At 36.6% G+C, this 21,036-nt stretch overlaps 1 protein-coding gene across 1 annotated transcript; it reads right to left on the reverse strand.

The window, feature by feature from the left end:
* Positions 1 to 7,417: 7,417 nt before the first annotated feature.
* ANGPTL5 (angiopoietin like 5) lies at positions 7,418 to 20,673 on the reverse strand. The gene is made up of 8 exons (XM_054223012.1): positions 20,541 to 20,673; positions 18,668 to 18,815; positions 17,591 to 17,694; positions 16,918 to 17,011; positions 15,905 to 16,005; positions 10,927 to 11,047; positions 9,734 to 9,919; positions 7,418 to 8,532 (listed from the first exon to the last, which is right to left on the reverse strand). Exons 1-8 carry the CDS (start codon positions 20,637 to 20,639, stop codon positions 8,213 to 8,215), a joined length of 1,173 nt encoding a protein of 390 aa, XP_054078987.1. The 5' UTR covers positions 20,640 to 20,673; the 3' UTR covers positions 7,418 to 8,212.
* Between the last annotated feature and the right edge of the window lie 363 nt (positions 20,674 to 21,036).

Consider the following 21,036-nt stretch of genomic DNA (forward strand, 5'->3'; position numbering starts at 1 on the left):
TATTTCCTGTATCATTTTTCATAGAATCATAGAATCTTCGTGGTTGGAAAGGACCTTTGAGATCATCAAGTCCAACCATACATACACACACACACAAAAAACAAACAACCCCTACAATCTCTGTCTCTGCCACTAAAGCATGCCCTGAAGTGCCACATCTAGACATTTCTTAAACACCTCTAGGGATGGTGACCCAAGGCTGTTCCAGTGCCTGACCACTCTTTCAGTAAAGTAATTCTTCCTCATATCTAATCTAAACCTCCCCTGCCACAACTTCAGACCATTTCCTCTGGTCCTGTCATTATTCACCTGGGAGAAGAGGCCAACACCCACCTCTCTCCAACCTCCTTTCAGGTAGTTGTAGAGGGCAATGAGGTCTCCCCTCAGCCTCCTCTTCTCCAGGCTAAACATGCCCAGCTCCCTCAGCCTCTCCTCAGATGACCTGGTCTCCAGACCCCTCACCAGCCTGGTAGCTCTCCTCTGGACACGCTCCAGCACTTCAATGTCCCTCTTGTACAGAGGGGCCCAGAACTGAACACAGGACTCGAAGTGAGTACTTTGCAGATTTTCTGCAATAAAAAACTAAGCGATAGGCCTAACCTGGTCAGATCACTGTTTTGATAAAAAAAAGTAATGATTTTGTTCTCTGTTTTAATGATGGAAAAATTCTAATTACACGGTGTCCAGATGTAATGAATGTTTCCTTATATTATCTCGGTTCTTCTTAGTAAATTCATTCTTTTTGCCCACAAGGAGAAGGGCCCACACATCAAAACTTCCTTACCCACTGCAGTCTCCTCTTGGTGCTGAATGCCAGCTTTACACAGTGGTTTTATTTTTATTTTGATCAGACAAGAACTTTCCACCACAGCCTTCACAGGTCTCTTTCAGTCAAGCCACAGAATGTGGTGATTTGGCTGCTTTGGTCTCTTCCCTTCGCATTTGATAATAAATTGCTTAGTGTGCACACTTACCCTTGCCACCCTCTCTACCTTCATTGGTTTCAGAGCAAAAAAGGTCATTGTTTTTCTCTTCCTCTGTCTTCTCCCTCACAGTATGCATTCTTCTTATGTCCACAGTATCTCACTTATTCTTGATACATTCAGGTCAGGAATTTTACTTATTCCAAAGAAGTGCTTGGGAGCATTGCTACCTACTTCTTTTGAAATTTAATTCATCTTTGTTAAAAAGAGTTCTTTCCACTGCTTCAGGAAAGAAAATCTATCTCTATTATGCACTGAGCACCAAACCCTGTGCACGTCTCAGAGACATACCCAGCCTGATACCACATGTTCCACTGGGCCTGCAGTGGGTGTTTCAGAAGCTGCAGGAATCAGTGCGAGATGAGAGCAGTTGAAGAGTGACTTCCCCCTCATACCGTCCCACCTTACAGGAGTTTGACATTTAGGAACTTCCTGAAGTGGATCTTACATTTGGAGTTTGTATCGCGTGCCTAAAGAATCATGATTATGTCTTGTCCCTTCTTGAACATACTTTTAATTTTGGCCTTCACAATACATGACGGCAATGAGTCTTACAGTTTAATCACATATATGAAAAATATTTCCTCAGGTCAGGGCAATCCCAAGCACAAATACAGGCTGGGTGGAGAATTGATCCTACCTTAAATTCCTACTTTAGGCAGATATTCAGAAAAAAAAATCACCACACTGCAGTTTTAGTACTTATTTGAAGAATCTAACTTGTACAGGGTAGATATTTTGTATGCCATGGGCTTATTTTTTGCCATTGTCACACTACTCTTCAGTCAACTTTCAACTTTGGAAGTAGGGAAAAATAAAATTATATGAAGAAGTTCTTCTGAAGTTCTTACTGAAGAAGTAAGGATTTTGGTCTAAGGGAACAATCTTATCCTCCTGTTTCATTCCCGGAAAAGTCATTCAATTTACTATTATGACAGGAAGACTCACATGTATTTCCCTATGCATTAGAGACTTGTTGCAGAAACTTGACTTTACAAAGAAAAATGAAGTTATTGTTTGCTGTTGTTCTGTAGTTTTGTAACCCAGATGGTGTCACTACTTTTGCAACAAATATTGTACTGCAATGAACTTGGAGGGGTTTTTTTTAATTAAAGACTTAATATATACTATCCAGAGACAGACTTTTCTCCTGAAAGGGCAGTAATCAGTTCTTAGAAAAGTAGAGTTCTTGAAGATGAAATGTAGTAATGCCCTCAGGCCCTGCTATTAAAAACATACAATAAGACAGATAATCATCGGAGAGTTTTAGAATCTAGACAAACACCCCAAAATGCATACATGTGCTTATCCATTCCAAAGCACAGGAAGCGAGGCAAGCACGGCAGAAGGCAGGCCAGCATGGAGGAACATGGAGCTCCTGAATGAGCTCAAACACAGGGAACCCAGGAGGGGGAAGCTGCAACAGGCTATTTGAGAGGAACACAAAGATGTTGTCTGTGCATGTCTGTGTAGTTTGCAAAGCCAAAGCTCAGCCAGAGGTGAAACCAGCAAGGAAGGTGAAGGGCAACAAGAAAGGGTTTTATAATGACATTGGCAGCTAAAGCAAAGGTACGGAGAATGTGGGCCCATTGCTCAAGGGGGCAGGGGACCTTGTGACTAGGGAGATGAGAAAGGAAGAGGTACTCAGTGCCTATTTTGCCTCAGTTTTCACTGGCAAGACTTGTCTTTAGGCTTCCCTAGTCCCCCAAGCCTAGCAGTAGAGTCCGTGCACGTGAAGCAGGACCCGTAGTGGAAGAAGAGAGAGTTAGGGATCACTTAACCCAGTTCAGACATACACAAGAAATCAGAGTCAGTAGCTAGCAGACACAAGATGGAACATGGGAAATCCCAATCAGATATTAGGAAAAAAAAAAAGTCACCATGAGGGTGGCCAAATACTGGAATGTGCAGCCCAGAGAGATTGTGAGATTTGGATATTTGGAGTTGTTCAAAACTCGAATTGAAGAGTCTCTGAGCAACCTGATCTAGTTAGATGTGCTGTTAGCAGGGAGCTCTAGATGAGCTCTGCAAGGCGTCTATGATTCTATGAACTTTACCTTGGTTTATAACCCCATATAATGAATACCTCGGTCTCTACATTTTTTACAGGCACCATGACAAACTGTAACTAGAACAGCTAGAAAAGAGATAATAAGGGCTATAGTGAAGGTTTCCAGAAAATATGTGTTAAAGGATCAAAATATATGCAATGCCATATGTACACACACACAAATCTTCTAAAGGACGTAAATTTTTTCTCCCAGCTTTATGTAAGCCTGAATGGAGTCTGGTCCCTTAAGCAGACCCAGCAGAGCTGTCTGACCACAGGAGTCACAAGGAGCTACTAGTACCTATTTAGGTTTCTCTTAAAGGTAAAGGCTGATAAAAGACAGTACCTGTTGGGACTGATATTTCTGGATGACTTGTACAAAACAGGATCACAATTTTCTCTGAAGATCAGGACAGGTCAGGACTGCCTCTATTTTATTGGATCATCCAGTAACCTTGGTCAGGAAGAATGAGAGCCCATGCTAATTAGACTACCTATGGGCTTAGGTAATACAGTTTAAGTAAGCAGGAAAACTAACTGGCTCTACACAGATCACTCACTGAACAGAGTTTTCAGATGAAGCTGTGGGAATTTACATGATGAACTACATGTAATTGATAGTTAGAACCTTCATGAAAAGAATTGTGGGCTTGGACATTCAAAACAAGCAGCCATGGGGAGATCTTGAATTTTAATCATCTGCCATTACTTCTTTTTTCTTGTCTTCAAAACGGTCATGTATAAGTTAAACTATAGGCCCAGTCTCACTTCACCTTTCATTCTTCCTTCCTTGCTCACTGCAGCGTTGAGTTCATGTTGAGTTCTGCATCCCAACAAGCTAATATTTCCATTAAAACCACTTCAGATTTGTTGAGTTCTGCATCCCGACAAGCTAATATTTCCATTAAAACCACTTCAGATTCTGTTCAAGGGAATCTACAGAGATTAGGGTGCAGCTAAAGGGAACTTTACCGTGTTACTGCATTTAGTGTTTTAGTATTTTATTTTTATGTATCAGATGGGGAGGAGGGAAAAGCAGATATTCCTTCAGTCTCAGAAACTTCTTCATACATCTTTGTACTTCAGACCACATTGTGTGCCGGCGGTGGAGCAGTGCACTCTGCTTTAACCCACCAGAGGCATGCATCAGAATTCTTTGGTATTGTGCTTTTCAGGTTGCAGCATCTTCATGTCATGCTGCCACTGTTTGCAGAACATCCAACAAAGTAGATTTCAAGCAAGAGTTCTTGAGACGGTAGTTTAAACAATTGCATGTTAATTGTGCATTACGTTAGTGATCCTTAAATAATTGGAAAGACTTATGGAAACTGTTGCATGCAATCAACTAAAATTTAGAGTCAAACTATGCATCAAAGTTTCCTACTTGCAACTTGGAGTACTGTGCGATGCACATAAATATGCTATGTATTTTGTAGTGAAGCATCAATACAATGTAGTGTTAGAGTATTTTTTCATAAATATGTTCCCTAACAGAAACTGGTAATAAGCTAAAATGTTTTTCCATGTTAATGAAACATGACTGATTATAAAGTTTTAAATACGTGCCAGAATTTACAGTAAAAAAAAAAAAGACGTAATCTAAGTAGTTTAGAGGATCTTTTACTGTCCCATTAAGGATTTTCCAAGTGGAAAGTAAAATGCCTTTGGTTGTACTGTTTTGTTATTTCCAGATGTCTAATACACTGAACCCTGCACTGCCACGTCAGTAGTACTCAGGCTGTGGAAACCGTGTTGTCATTTATTTATATTACTGTAGCATCATAAACTGGGTCAAATAAAATTTGAGTTCACTAAACTGAGATTTACAAATTGAAGACATACTCTTGGAAAAAGAAAACAAAAGAAAGAAATGCAGTTTCCTAACATCAGAGATTATATGTCCTTTAAAGACAACTTCTCATAGTCTAGAGTATCATTCCTGGAATAGATAGTAAGTGTAGTTTAACCAAGCTACTTTTTGGAACACTCAATCAGTTTCTCTTAGTATGCTACACCCTATGTGCTCCTTTTTATTTAGTTGAAATAAGACTGTTTGGGCAATAACCAGCTGATTACCAGTCCCAAATATATGTCCACAAAAATCTTACGTATGGTGGTTGGGAACCATCAGCTGTAAATATGGAACACGGGCCCCTGGAATCAGTTTAATATCCTTGTAAATTCTCCATGTTTAACTAAAAAATTACTTGTTTCCAGAGTTGTTTTATTCTTAGAGAGGAAATGGAATGAACCTTTGAAGACAGTAGCTATCTGTCACATGGAAAATGTTCTATTGTCTTTGCTGCGTTTCAGATTTGCACAGGCAAGCTGCCAACTAATCTCTAGGACGCTGTTTTTCTAAGCATATGCTAAATTTTGAAACAAAACCAGTCTATACTAATACTCACATTTCAGCACACTCAAATGATGATAAACTATGAGATTCTTATGCTCAAAAGGTTTTCATAGAAACCCTATTCAGATCCTACCAGCTGATAGACTCCATGAAAGGAAATAAAATATTCAAATGATATGAATTATTATCTAATTACTTGTTTTCATGCCACAGAAGCACTAAGAGTGATCATGACTAGTAGATAATATGGCAAATAAAACAGAAATTCATAACAATCTCTATGGTCATATATGATTTCTAATCTGAAAAAGGAATAAAGCATTGTCCATCTCTTGCTTAAGGACACTATATTGAAAATTCATACCTGAATTATTTAAAAGAGTTAGAATATGACTAGTATGTGCAATTTGGACTTCATCCTGTTTGCAGTTTACGTTGCAGATCCAGCTCTCACAGCCCAATAAAGACTCAAGTTGAGCCTGGGGCAAATTGAATTAATTGTATCTATGAAAGGAAAGAACTCTAAGCCACAAAGAACACAGTTTCTACCTGTGACCTTGCTAGTAGAGCAGTACTTAATGGTATTAAAGCATATGTGCTGAGTTCAAAGAACTCTCTGCAAATAGTCTTGGAAACGTCTTTATCTTCCAAGGAACAGTAAACATTCCCATGCCTCCCCAGTACTGATATTGAGAATTCAAATCATTTTTTGTACAGGTTTACAATTTGACTTGACTTTAAGATCCAATGTCTGTTTGCAAGAACGATCCTTCAAGCTTTACTTATCTTTTCAGGCCCATTTCCTCTGTGATTTGTTACTGCCAGCTAATCTAACCAATGCTGACAAAGGAGAAATTAAACCTAGTCATTAAATGTGGTAATATCTGCCAACACAGATCTACAATCTTCATTCGCCACCTTAATTTTTAAGCAGTGATTCTAATAAAGCCAAAAGGAGCCTCAGGGTGTCAGCAGACTCTAGCTCTACACTCAGCATCCTGATTCCCTACTTAGACTCCTCTCTGCTCACAGGCTTGGACCTGGTTGTCAGAGCAGAGGTCCCACCATCAAAGTTTGAGGCTTTCATCAAAGCCATTAAATTTCCAGTATTCTCCAGTAGGATTGTTGTACTGCAGCCTGGGGACTCTTTCCGACACAGTAGCCCTAATACAGTGCAACATCCGGGCTTGCAGCCAGAATTAATACTCTTTAAACCACCACATACTGCTCTAATTTTTGTTAATCTTAGTGCAGAAGCTTTTTCATCTTAGTATCTACCTTTATAGGTCTGCTGGGTCCATGTTGCTGTTGGAAGGGATTGCATTCCTAATAAGCCTAAAGTGAGAGACAGGGCTAAAGAGGGTGTATATACTTATCTCTCGACCTCTAATTCCAATAACTACAGGGTCTGACAACAAAATCCCCACACACTCAGAGAACTCCCAGGGAGTGTGAGCTACCCCCTCTCTTACAATCCCAGTGACATTTTTCCTCAAGCTACCGTGCTTCTACCATAGGCCCACACTTCTCTCTCTAACAGAGAGAAGCCCTCTGCTTTTAGCAACTTCTTACTCCAATTGTAAAAGGACTAGTCAAGCATAGAAAAAAAAGAGGGAATTTTTCTCTCCCTTAACATTGTAACAGTATATGTACCCTATCAGAAGGTTAATGTCCTCCTATAACTGCATGTAAGTTTGGACAGAAGTTCTAAACCGTGGTGGTTCTGAACTAACGACGGTTTCTGCTCACTGTATTAATCTTTGGTCAAAGTGCAAGACAGCAAAGAGGAAATCCGTAGAGTTTTTAACTGATTTCATTCCATATGTTACCACAGAGCTGATCTCCTGAAACTGAAGCAAAGATGAGAAATAGCGTGCCTATTTGCTATAGAATAGATGGCAGGTTCCAGAAACGCTGCTGTGCTGACAACATTCACATTTTTATTGATATCATTCTATTTTTACTGATAGAAATTCAAACAACTCACACTATTGAATTTAAAATGTACTTACACAACTCAAGCTGGTTTTGTTCATTACCACATGATCGTTCACGAAGTGAATGCCAATAAGAATGAAAAACATAAGATCAGGCCCATGTATCCAAAAATTAAAACTCAAAGGTTATATGAAATGTTATACATTTTCTTTGAAAAAGTGTTTATTTGTAGTGAATCGTGAAATAGACAATGGTAGAGTAAAAATCTGATTATGAAACACATTGACTGTGAAAATTAAATATAAAACAGACCATAGTTCTTGGATGTCAGTATCTACCTTACTTATATAAAAATCAGGCCCTGAGAGTATACAGAACCTTACATATATGTTGAAATAAGTCAGCATTATTTTGCCTGATAAGGAATATAGAAAGAAGAGCTGGTTCTGGAAAATTAACCTAGGTTATTTTTCCTAAATATAATGATGAAAATGGCAGGTGTATGTTTTTTTAAAAGAAAATTTGCTAAAATTTCTTGGCAATTGAGATATGCAGAGAGCGCAGAATAACACATTCAAAAGTCAGCATTTCACTCCTTTTTGTAATTTTTCTGCTGTCTCTGAGATTGCGTAAGAGGCAGTTGAATAAAAGCTGACAAACACTAAGCTTCTTCCATTTTCTGAAAACCCTGTTCTTCTTAGGACCTTCTAACTCAAGTGGGAACACTACAAATGCTGACATTTCATAATAAAAATGAGTAACTGTATTACGGAAATATCTAATAAAGTGTTAAGATTGAACTGTTCAAGTGAAAATGAAAGGTGTTTATGATGCAGTTATTATCCCACATAATTGCAAGAAGAGACATATTTCTATTTTCATAGGTTAATGGAAATATGGATTATAGGTTCTCCGAATTTTCATTGAAACTGATTTAATTTTGACTGGTTTATTGTTCATTGTCCATGTATCCCAGTGAATCCCAGTTGCAAGAAATCTACCTGTGTAGCGATGAACACCATTAAGATTTGCAAGGCCACACTGGTTGAACCACCATCCAGTGCTATCACTGAAGTTACTGCAGCTCTTTACAGACTGTTCTTTAATAGTGCACATTGGCCTGCATCCATCATTATCAACATCAAATGTGCTGAAAGGCATTGAATTCTGGTTATCTTCTTTTCTATATCCTCTAAATGCATCACCTAAGTACAAACAGAAGGATAAGTTATTTATGGAGAAACATAACGTTTCTTACTTGTTGCATACCTCGCAAACTTTTCCTTTGAATTTATTAGAAAAATAGATTTCTTCAGAAGTGGCTCATGAGCATCAAATAATGGGCTGTCAATGTGTTAAATGCATAGGAAAGAAAAAGTATAAAATACTGAGTAATATGGAAGAAGTTGAAATTTGATGGAATATCTTTATATTGTTGCTTTTAGTGATGCACACCAGCTATGAAGGTAAAGGCTTCTGTCCTCAAAGACAGTGGAAGAAAAGATAAAAGAAAAGAGTTGCTAACTTCAGATTTTCCAATGATGCGCCCAAAGCTCCAGAGTCATGAGATAAAACTGAATTATAAAAACACAGAGGTCAGTGATACTGGTTCTGTTGTCTTACTAGAGAAATAATGTTTCTTACAAATACAGGTAGAGTAAAGCATCAGCACATTTAGAGAATAACTATTACATTGGTAATAAGGAACATTCTTGCATATTAATAAATATGATGCAAAAAAAAATTTGAAATAGCAGTAAGACATGGTGTAACAACACAAATCTTTACACATTTGGTATACTTATGATATTAAGGGAGGTCTGGAATTGTAAATTCATCTGTATCTATATATCAGCCAGTAACTGTTGTACACTGTAGGCCCGATTTGTTCCAGTCAGTTTCTTTCTCTATCCTTTGTACACCACTGTCTGGGCACTTCTGAACTAACCAAAGCAACAACATCAGGAAGACTTCCATTAACATCAGCAAATTTGGGATGAGATAACGAACATCTAAAGAATTGGACCATTAGATAGATACACACAAACACACAAAATCCCATGCATATTACATATATATTCTGTGGATTTGAATCCATTAAAGTTCCTTTATTTTCTTTATTAATTTACCCTCTATTAAAGGAGTATTTGTTCAATTATTATCCCATTGAATACCTTGAAGCAATAGAATAAAATTATTTCTTATGTAAAGATGGATTTTGGCATAACCAATCACTACATCATTAACCATTTATCTGTGTTCATTATGCACCAAATAGAGAAAAACAGATTAGAAATAAACGTTTTTAATGTTATCTTAATTAAGTATTGCTGTTTTGAATGCATTTTTTTCAAATTAAGAAAGGGAGCAGCTATCTTTAAATACTCTCAAGGGTGAGATTCTTACCAGCATTTCCTGAATAACGCCCCAAATGGATCTTAAAAGAACACGTTTCATCCTCTATCCAAAATCCATCATACGATGCATAGGCATGCTTGTCATTTTCTGATTCCAAATCCACATAAAGACTGAAACTAGTGGCTTTTTGATTTACTATGTGAAAAATCTTCCTCAGTCCAAGCCAAAATTCCCCTAAAACAGAAATATATAGTCAATAAACTTCTAGAAACAGAAAGTGTAAAAGAAAAAAATTGATTCCTCTAATTTTTGTACTTTCCTTCCTGAACCAAGTGTAATAAAAGTTGTCTGATGTCTTTGAAAAACTAATGAAGGTGCAGAGTGATCTTCCTACTTCATTGGGAAATATGTGAGCATCATCTTTTTTCTCTGTCACATTTTTAGAAAATTGTCCACATGATAACTTCCAAGTGTTCATCTTCAATATGCCTTTAGAAGACCACAAAAACTGGATGTGCTAAAGATCCACTTGATTAAACAGAATTCAGTAGCATTCCTAAGGGCAATACTGAGAAATGATAAATGTTAGCATTCGAGGAAATGCAACAAAACTCAAACCTATTCCTTGAGATTTGCTGCCTCTGTAAATCACACTTTTTTCCATGAAAGGTTGCCCCATATGAGCTGCGCTTTTTTCTACAGTGGAGAAGTTGTGTGCTTCCATTGCAATCCCAGTTAAACTGCTGAAAAAACAACTGGTTTTAGGTGGCAGTAAAGAAGTAATATCACAGTTGTGTTGGTATTAGCTACTGAATTATTTCCATTCTGTTTGTAACTGCGCATGCCCTATGGTGAAATATTACTGATTTTTCTCTGCTTTAAGGAAATATTTCCCAAATGTGATTAAAACCAACTAAAGCTTTTTTTTAAAAATCTGACAAAAAGAGGAAATAAAATTTGTACATTATTACAGGAAGAAAATTTCACAACATTTTAAACACCTCTTGTGAGACTGAGGACAGGCAATGGCTGAAGACTCTAGGAGGGCGATAGTCATTATTGAGAAGATCACACAATAGATTTGATGAAAAAAAACACTTAAGTATAAATAAGACTTTTTAGAAACAAGAGCTCTACTCTCTCTGCTATTAAAAATCTCACACAATTTAGTGGAATGTAGCTCACATAAAGACAGCAGAAACGTTGGGTCCAAAGCACTTTAGAGTATTTAAAATTAATACCAGAAAGGTCACCAAATCCATCCAGATATTCAGACCATGTTCTCTGAAATGGAATGATTCCATCAGTCCTTTTCTGAACCACAGTCCATCCACCTCCTTGAAAATCCATGTCACACAAAACCTAAAATAGACATAGTTATGATTAAGCATTCTTGAAGCAGCTCTTAGGAAGAAAACATTTTAATTAAATAAAGGTGGACTATCAAGGGTTTTGCTAAGTAACATACCTTTCAAATATCTTAAGAAAAAGCTCAAAGAAAATAAAATAACGAAGCTGAAGTATTTTCTTGGATGTTCTTGCTGTACTGCTTGGTTTGGATATTTCCTCAACCAGTAGAAACTGTTGTGTGCAAATGTCTGCTCATATCAGATATAATAAATAAGCTTTGATAAATATTACTGTGTATTAATAATAGCATGAAGTGGAAGCAACATGCAATGTCATGTATTAATCATGTAAAATATTACAGATATAGGCACTAACACTGCATATACCTTTGTTTCAGCAAAGCAAAACAGACACAACTTTTTATGTGTTCTCCCTCACTATCATACCTTATTCCCCAGAAATACTGTGTTTGTGACACCTGGGAAATGTAGAGCCCTTAATAAAGTTGAGGAAATGGAAAAAGTGATAGCAATAACCCAGTATATAATAATTTATGTTGGAGCAGAAAAAAAACTCTGTATAAGAAGGGGCCCCAATCCAGGGAGGTCCCAATGTGAACATTTAACAGCCTGCAACCGAGCAGTCCCACTGAATACATAAGATCAACTCAGATTTATGAGTCTTTATGAGTCTTCGCTAAAATTTGTGCCCAACAACATGTCAAATGGCAGTGGTCCAGCAGCCCTCTGCTCTGCTATGGAATATCACATTATGTGGCACATTTTCTCCTCAGCCCATTTAACGTTAGACACGTAATTGAGTTCCCTAAATTAGGCATCTTATTGACCTTGTCTGCCCTGTAATCCCCCTCATACAGAGAAATGTGCATTCATAGCGTGGCTCTGGGAAACCAAGATCAAAATCACCCTCTGCAGATGTCAGTCACCTCCACTGTCTACAGAAAGGGCCCCAAGACCCTTGGCTGCTCTCCAGGGATTTCAGCTGAGATGGAATGTATCCAGGTCACTCGGGGTATTTTTCAAGTACGTCCCCAGTGCCAGATCTTGACCAGTTCTAACAGGGATTAGAAAGTCTGGGCATCCTAATGTAGAAAAGTGCATATTGCACATTTAGGCACTGCACCACTTAAGCTGTTCAAAGTAGTTCTAGGGGAGACCATGCTTAATTAGTTTTTAAAAACAAAGGCTTGTTTGTAGGTATCTCCCGATGTGACAAATATCAGAAGAATTAACCTGGAAAATCATTACAGCTATGGAGCCATTAAGCTACTTGTGATAACAAAAGTTCAGAATATACTGTTGGCCATCAGTAAACCATAACAGTAGGCGGATGCACAAGTGATGGAGTAAAATATGAATTTTTTGTTCATGTTACAGGAAATGTGCACAATGGAACATGTTTCAGAAAAGAGAGAGATTTGCAATCTTAGGCAGTTGCTAGAAGTAGAGTCTAGGTGGAAGTCAGTTTAACCCTCACAAAAACTGTGGCAGTCTGAGTTTTATATGTTGCACCCCTATTGCCTGTACTAGCCAGAAATTTTTCCTGACTCTAAAGACTTGTTCCTTGGCAGGAACACACCAACATCATATTCAGAACCTCTGTGACTTAACAACAGCTTCTCTATGAACAACAAGAAAGCAACAGGACAGAGCTGCAATGTGATCTAATACAACCTGGGAATCTTGGATCTTCAGGTAAATCAATGCCATTGGATGCTCTGAGCAATCCTTGCAACACAAATAACGAATTAATCATAGTAAGGGTCATGTGCACAGAAGAAAATTATGGGCTTTATTCCTTGGAGAATCACATGCTTATTTCAGTCACCCAAGGAGGGTGGAACTGAAATAAAAAGACATACCGATGATTCCAAAATGAATATTTAGATGCAAATACCTAAAACTCATTAAAAATAATCCCACTGCCTCATCTGCTGTGTTGAGAAGATGACTGCATGCTTGGCTACTCCTCTCTCTGTAAGTCAGAAATACAAAGAGGAGACCACTTGGTCACAATATCAATCTTCAGTCCAGTATAAATCACTGGCAGTGTTGATAATTCTCAGAAGGAAGAGATTTGGTTCTACATGAAAGGTCATCAGCCAGTTAGATGTGGCACCAAAACATACACCAGCTAAGTAAAAATATGAGATACACAAAAACCAGTCACCGCTCCATAGTTTCTTGATCCCTTATATGCTGGAAATGATGCAATTTTCTTTCTTAAAGCCTTATAACAGCTAATCCACTTTACAGCTTGTTCTATGTCACACATTGTAGAAGGTATGAGGGGCATGACTGTTACAGGTACAATTTAAATTAAATGAGCAGGAGGATGCTTTTATTGAATATTTCTTCCCTTTCCATCTTTAGTGTGTATAAGGGGTATATTCCAAACACCTTAGTTTGTCTGGCCCACCTTAGAAATATCATTGATCTACATTTACTCATTGAAAAATGTCTCAGAAAGTGATCATGATTCAATTTTCCAGAAACTAAATTGGTTTTAATTGCCTCATGTTTGTTTAAATGCTCAGATGAAAGCCCATTTGGGACCAATTTTCTGAGATGACAAGAGCCTGCCACAGCAAATAAACCTGGATATTCTTAGAGCTCCTGGAATTCAGGTTTCAATTAGCCTGATTTAAGCATCAAAATACGTACTCACTTTTGAAAACGTGAGGATTCAAACATGAAAACACGAGAACAGGATCAAGTTGTCGAAGTAGTTTTCTTCATTTATCTGGCATCTTTATGTAAATGATTCTAAAGACATTTTGGGTTAGTTTCAGTTACGTTTAAATTGCTGAAAAGGTCCTCAGTGAAATAAATTGTTTCATGCTGGCTTTGTTTTCTCTTTTTTAGTTTTGTACTATGGTTTTATGCCTCTTTGCATTTTTCTTATTTTGCTAGTCTGCAGAACTTCCAGAACTCTTGGCTATTAGCCCCTTAAAATGCATTACAGTTTCTTGTTTATGTTTTAATGTTTTGATATTTTTGTTCATCTATCATTTCTCTTGTACCCTTTTTATGCTTCAACACATGGAAGAATTTGCATTAAACAGTTTTCCTTAAAACAACATTCTTTATGGAACAGACATATTTTAGATATTTTTCTCTGAGAACTTTTTGGCACTATCTTTTCAGTTCTGTGTAACATCTACCAGACAAGAAATGAGACACTCATTTCATAAGTGCAGACGTTTCTTCTCATTATTTATTGTTACCTTGTGCTTTTAATCAAATTATTAGGATTTTTCCTTTTGTTTCTTGTTCTCCTTAAGGAACCTTTCCACTCATATAACTGATTCTCAGATTCTGGCAGTAACTTCCAATGTGGAAAAGTGTCAAAAAAATACTTCTGAAGTGAAAGGAACTTTATCATTTCAGATGTATTTGCCAAAAACTGTAAGTGAACTGAGAAATCACTTTTCTCTCATAGATTAGTCATACCATCTCTCAGGAAAAGTAATTTGGGTGAGGTATGAATCCCCCACAATCCAGAAGAAATTCTGAAACAGATGCATTTTGTGCTACGGTTCATCCTGGGGTGAGGCACACAGCATTTTCTTCATACTATAAATATGGTTGTTCTTTGAACGCTTCTACCTGTCTTTGCCTTTCTTTTACCTGGAAGAAGTTGTGAATGAGTTACAGATCTTTTCCCTCAGCTCACGGCATTGTATAGAGAGAATGACTGATTTTTCTACTAGCGGTCTGCAGAACCAAGTTCATTTTTTCTTTTCAGTTGCCAGCATACTTCTGAAGCCTTTTCATAACCAGTTTGAGCTCTTTTTTTGTAGCATTTTGTAGGGTTCCAATTGGCTAGAGATAAAGGGATTCATCCTTCCTTTGTATATATAAAGGAAGACTATAAAGTTAGATATTAAATTTTGCTATTTATTAGCTGGCTTAAACTCCACATTCTTTCCTCCAAAAACTAATGACCCCAGCACGTACTGCAAAATTAAAGGTTTGAAAGTGCCATATCTGTCTTTCCACTATGCATAAGGACTTCCTTAAGTAGAACAGCCTGAAATGGAAATAAACAGACAAAATAAAGTATTCCTTGTGGTTGTATGGATCTGAATGTCCTGAGCCTGAGGAGATTAACCCAAAACTCTCTTCTCCTAGATGAGCAGCATAACTCTGAGCAATTATGGAAAATGCAGGTGGTGATAGGAAGCATGACAGCTGCAGTTCGTGCTGAATTTCATCCTTTTTCCTTTGTCTTAATAATGTATATCCTGCAAACTGGATACAAAACCTAGAAGTTTAGATGCCTCTCTATAACTCTCTGTATAACTCAAGACTCAGTTATAATGATGCTCAGCAAGAGCTAAGCACCTACTCCTCTGCACATTTGCACCTATATTTAATTGCCTATACAATATGGTCCAAGCTATAGGCATCCGTGGAGTAACCTCTCAAGAGAAGACAACGCTATACAGTTATCCAGCAGGATAACTTAAAAAGCCAAAGGTCACATTTTAGGAGCCAAATGGATCAGTCACTTGGCTCCTCAGTTCTCCATCTCTAAAATAGAAAAGAACAGCACTTCTCAATGTCCAAAAGAGGGTCTGGAAAATACCTTGGGTTTTCCTTTTTGGTACATTTTTCACTGTATATGAAAACTGATGATAGGATCTTATGACAGAGATGACATTTCTTTGTAGCAAATGAGAAATTAATCAAAATTATAGTAATGGCAGACACATTTGCATGATTTAATACATTTCTTACTCATCTGTTGAGTAATTGTCAAGGAAAACACTTTAAATCTATTAAATATATTCTAAGTGCATATTCTCAAGCAAATTGTGACTATCCTGAGAGAAAAAATTATTACCTCAAAAGGATAATTTGATCCTTCTGGATGGATAATGTACAGACCAGTTGGAGTTTTTGAAACGGAACCAACGGTATCTTTAATATCAGTGCAATCCAACCCTGGAGAACAATGTATTTGAGGAATTTCATTAGCAAAATATGTTTAAACACATACAGCTTAAGCACAGAAATATTACTTCTCTTGGTAATGTAGGAATGATTTCAAATAGCATTTTCCTGTCATGCAAACATTAAAATAATGTTTTGTCAAGAATTTACATTATAAATGAAAATTCTCTGAACTCCATTAAGCTGAGTAAGAAGTATATATTATTTTGTATAGAGAGAGTTCTTTCTAATCTTAACAGATATGATACAGAAATTAAAAATTATGTATCTGTGTCATTTTACAGATTTTATTTGGGTAACACTTGTACTGAGAAAAAGACATATTGTCTGGGGACGGATGTCTTTTTCCTGCAGATATTTGTATTTATACTTGTAAAAGCCTTTACATCATAATGTATACTTAAAAAACCCTTTGCTTCTAAGTGTTAACCCAGGTCTGTGTTGAACATACTCCAACAAGCAGTTTCTACGACCAGGAGTTCTGCTTAGAGGTAGTTTCCTTTAGCTGGGATGAACGCTACAAAAAAAGATTAACTGTCCAGTGTACAAGTGACTTTTGAAGAAGCATATTGCAAATGCAGAGCACACTTTATTTCACTGCAAAATAAAGTGCCATTTAGCAACATCAGATCACTTACGAACCGATGATCAGACTTGGCATTTTGCATAAAAATCAACAAGATGCTAAACAGGATGCCCAGAATTATCAGTTGCAAATGACTTAAAGTAGTCTCTATGATGATATTCTTAAAACAGTTCACAAATTTTCCAGAGTTTATATGTTACTAACACAGAATAAGTACTGTAAATGTTATAATTGCTTACCTTTGCTTTAATTAGTTCTTTGTCAAGATACAAAGACAAAAAGGGAAGAGGTCGAGGCTAAATGCAAAAAATACTTACCATGAGATTGAACTGCTTTGTAAGGAAGAGTATCCAAATGCTTTCTCAAAACTTCTGCGTTCAAAAGAAGAAGTCTGTTCATGAGTTCATTTACCTGCAAATTCAAATAAAAGATCTTTAATTACGTTGCAACGAGGAATTTTACATTTCTAAAGATGTTCTTTTTACTTCTAGTAAGTATAATCTGAAGTTCATTTTTGTGATATGTTAGTGATTCGTACCTTCATTAGTTGAATTGGTCTGATTTTTTACTTTTTTCATCCAAAATCATTTTTAGGCACAATTCCAGTTAATTCAAAAAAAGTCCTTCAGCTTGATTAAGGCTTTTTATCTGTACTGAGTGATGCACAGTGTTTGTAAACTACTATCAGAGTTAACGATAATATAATACGCCATCTGCACAAATACGACAGGACTGGAGATAGCAACTAATGTGGACGAGCAGTCCTCCACTTACCCTGTTGCCATGTATGCCACTAAGTTGTGGACCAGGGGATGCTTATCGCTCCCCATAGAAATGGAACTCACACACCTAACCGAGGTACATGGAATGGTGATAGAAACTGTAATTCTACTGTTTCAATTACAATATAAATGCTTATTTTTCCGCAATTAGACAGTACCTGTAGTGATAAATATTAAACAAAAATCTTTACGATAAAGAAAGAAGTACCTGATTAGAAAGGTAATCCAAAGAAGACTGTTGGTCATCCATCATGTTTCTTACTAGCTTTTTTGTACTTCTTGCATATTCAACAAGAGAGTTCTGCAAATTTCCTTTAAAAGAAATATGTTCATCCATTTTGTTATCATAAATCTAGAAATATTCTTGACTTAATAACAACACACTTATTTATGATATCTAAGTGAATATTGAAGGCGTTTAGCCTTAGGGTACCTAAAAGTGTAGTACAGAGACCACAGATTAAAGCCAAAGATGCTAAAAACTTCAGCCTTGCTGGTTGCACTGAAGATGTCTTAAGAAGTGATGGCTCTTCTTAAGATTTGAAGAATAATTTCATCTTGTCCTTGGGCAACTTGGATGACCAGTTAATGGATTTCACAAAAATAAAAATGCAAATGATAAAAGACAGATATTTAAAGTTTCCTGTCATCCTACATTTACTCATTCATTCTGCTAGTCCTGGTTTTTGCCCTGATGCTAAAAAAAAAAAGTAAACCTGTCAGGTAATTAATAATACATATTAAAAAATCATATGGGAAAGACAAGAATTTTCACCATTTTTTTCTGAGGCTATGTAGTTCGTCAAGGCAGTGAATAGAGAATGTCCTGCATAAGTATCTATAAAAGGCAAGCTAAAGTATAGATTTCCTCCCACTTTAACTAACTAACTAACTCCCACTCAACTCCCCCACACCTAACTATAATGTTTAAATGATGGGCAGACACCCTACTCTTCCTGTCCAATGGAGAGAGCTACCAACATTCAGAGGGTAACAAAGATGTAGGTGGGTTAAGCTGCTGCCTGGATTTGCTTGTCTTCACCAGTGAGTATAAAGAGAGATTAGCATGACTATACTTTAACTTTGTCACACCGGCTGCACCCCAAAACCACGGCACCACAAGTTTTCTGAGCAGTACTCAGCCTGGGCAGCAGGGTCAAAGGCTGTCACAGGTGCTCAAGAAGATTAAAAAATAAATTAGCACAGCATAGCGTAGCATAGCAGAGGATTGCAGAGCGTGGCATTGCATAGCTTGTCGCTGAGAGTATTCTTTATGAATACATACTGCACATGTAATGTTTTTCCCCTCGTAAAATTTTAGCTTGAACATCACATGGTACAAGGCATTGTTCTTTTTGTTTTGAAATATCTGCAGATTTATTTTTCTCTTCTGCCTTGAGTGGTTCCTCCACAGCTCCAACATTCCTTGTGCCCTGTTGTACCAAACAACGGAGGGGGAAATAAATTTATCATAAAACAGATATAAAATAGCTCATTCTGCCAAAATGAAGCAGATTACCCCATGGGTCTTTCTTCAAAACCTGTTTTTTTAAAGCTTTATCAAGTGATAATTGACAGAGCTGAGACCAAGACTTGTTAGGTGTCTTCTGCTTAGCCATACCTCACAAGAGAAAAAATGTCAGAAGAATAATCTCTATAAATTTAAAAAATACCACCAACATTTCTGGTAAAGTATTCCACCTGTGAGCACTGCGAACTGGAGGCAAGAACTTGCAAATCTTGCTTTTAAGAAGCTCACATTTTAGCAATCGCCACACCCAACAAGACATCTCAAATCCTAACAAAGTTATTTTCCCTAGAAAGGAGCAGGCTTCTGGATTTACCACATATTAACAAAACACTTTCACTCTTGCAAGTCCCTAAATTAATTGCTTAGACTCTGATCATAGAAATACTTACACAAGTTACTAATCTATGCACACAAGCAGTCCCAAGCAGATTTGCAGACAAACCCAACATGAAAAAAATACTCTAAATGCTCTTATAGAGGAAAGAATAAAGGGATACAATTCATAGGCATACAATTATCTGAAATAGTAACAAAAAAAGCATTGGTAAAAGTAGTTACACCTATTAATGTTCTCTTAAAATAGCATTTTCATATTTAATATTTTTTCTTCCGTGGTGCCATTTGACATAAAATAAGGGAATGCCTCTGACTCATCACTTAAAGAAATGCTAGAAGTCATTCCTGAAATATGTGTTATTTTAAAAAGACAAAGAAACATATTTGCATTTGAATCGTTTTTTAATTCCATAATCTCAGCAAAGCATTGTAGTATGTTCATATACTGTATTTTCAAATGTAAATCGGACCCCTAGAAACTTAAAGATTTTAATGAAAAAGAAAACTTATTTAGGCTTGAATATATCTTCAATATAATTGTTTTCTTTTCCTGCTTCAGGTTTCTCTTTCTGGTATTGGCACTACATTGGCAAAGCACTGAACAGGTTTTTTCCTAATTTTTGCTTTTAAAAAGTGAAAGTAAAAATTGCATAAAACTGTTAACAAGGAGATTTTACCAAAAAAAAAGGTTTATGAGTTATTAATGTAATTGCATTTTGTGTCTGGAGACAAATGCTAGAGAACTAAAAGAATATGTTTCTTTAATTTTGAAATAAGCACAAAATAAAGGAAGAAAAAGTCTGTAAGTTATAAATAGATTATTTGAAACTTATAAATAGATCACTTGAAACTATGGTTTGTTCCAGGGCTTTATCACAGCCACTCACCATATGTTCAATTAAATACTGTCAAGCAAATATTTTTAATCAATATTTATTTTTAACAAAAGCCAACATGAAACAGGCGATTAAATCTGACCTCAGCAATTCAAGCAAAAACTGTGACTCTGCCAAAAACAATGGTTATTCTGCATTTACAGTCATGCAGATGAGATTAAAAATACGGCCTAACAACTGAGCTGTGATGAAGGACATTAAGACAAAAATGTTCTAATATACTGAATTCCTACAATATCAATGTAGTTTCTTTTCTCTATCTGAAAATACCTGATTCTTCTGAATTTTCATATCTGAGTAAAGCAATCTGCATTTTAAAAACATCTGTCACTTTTCTGAAAAAACATTCAGTTACATTCATTATCTTATCTAAGCAAAGTAATTGAAAATCTTACCGTAGATGAACAAGGCTTGACATTACTTATGACACTCTCTCCTAAACTGAACAAAAAAACATCAAGACAAATCAGTGAAGTTACCCTAAAGCAGTTCATCTTTTACTTGAAGAAATGCAAACGTTTTGACGGGTTTCAAATTTCTGTGGAAAGGCTTGTACGTTATGAAGCCCTGAGTAACTATTTGGGAATGTCTACAGCATGAAGAGCAGCCAACACATCCCTCCTTTAATGCCTGGATTTAATAAACCACATTTCAATTGCACAGTAGATTTTATGTGCTACTGCTTGTATCCTGAGAGCAATTACTGATTATCACCTTTACGTGACACATCATTGTAATAAAACTGTTTTTCTTATGCACTATTTTTGAGTATTGGTATAAATATGGTATTGAGTAGTCTGAGCTACTTGAAATGTTTTTATCTTTTTACAAAGGTTTTTGTCACTAAAATTAAGGCATTTACATTGGTGTCATGGTAGTGCACTAGAACTG

This window comes from Rissa tridactyla, chromosome 1 (genome assembly GCF_028500815.1).
Source record: "Rissa tridactyla isolate bRisTri1 chromosome 1, bRisTri1.patW.cur.20221130, whole genome shotgun sequence".
NCBI lineage: Eukaryota > Metazoa > Chordata > Aves > Charadriiformes > Laridae > Rissa > Rissa tridactyla.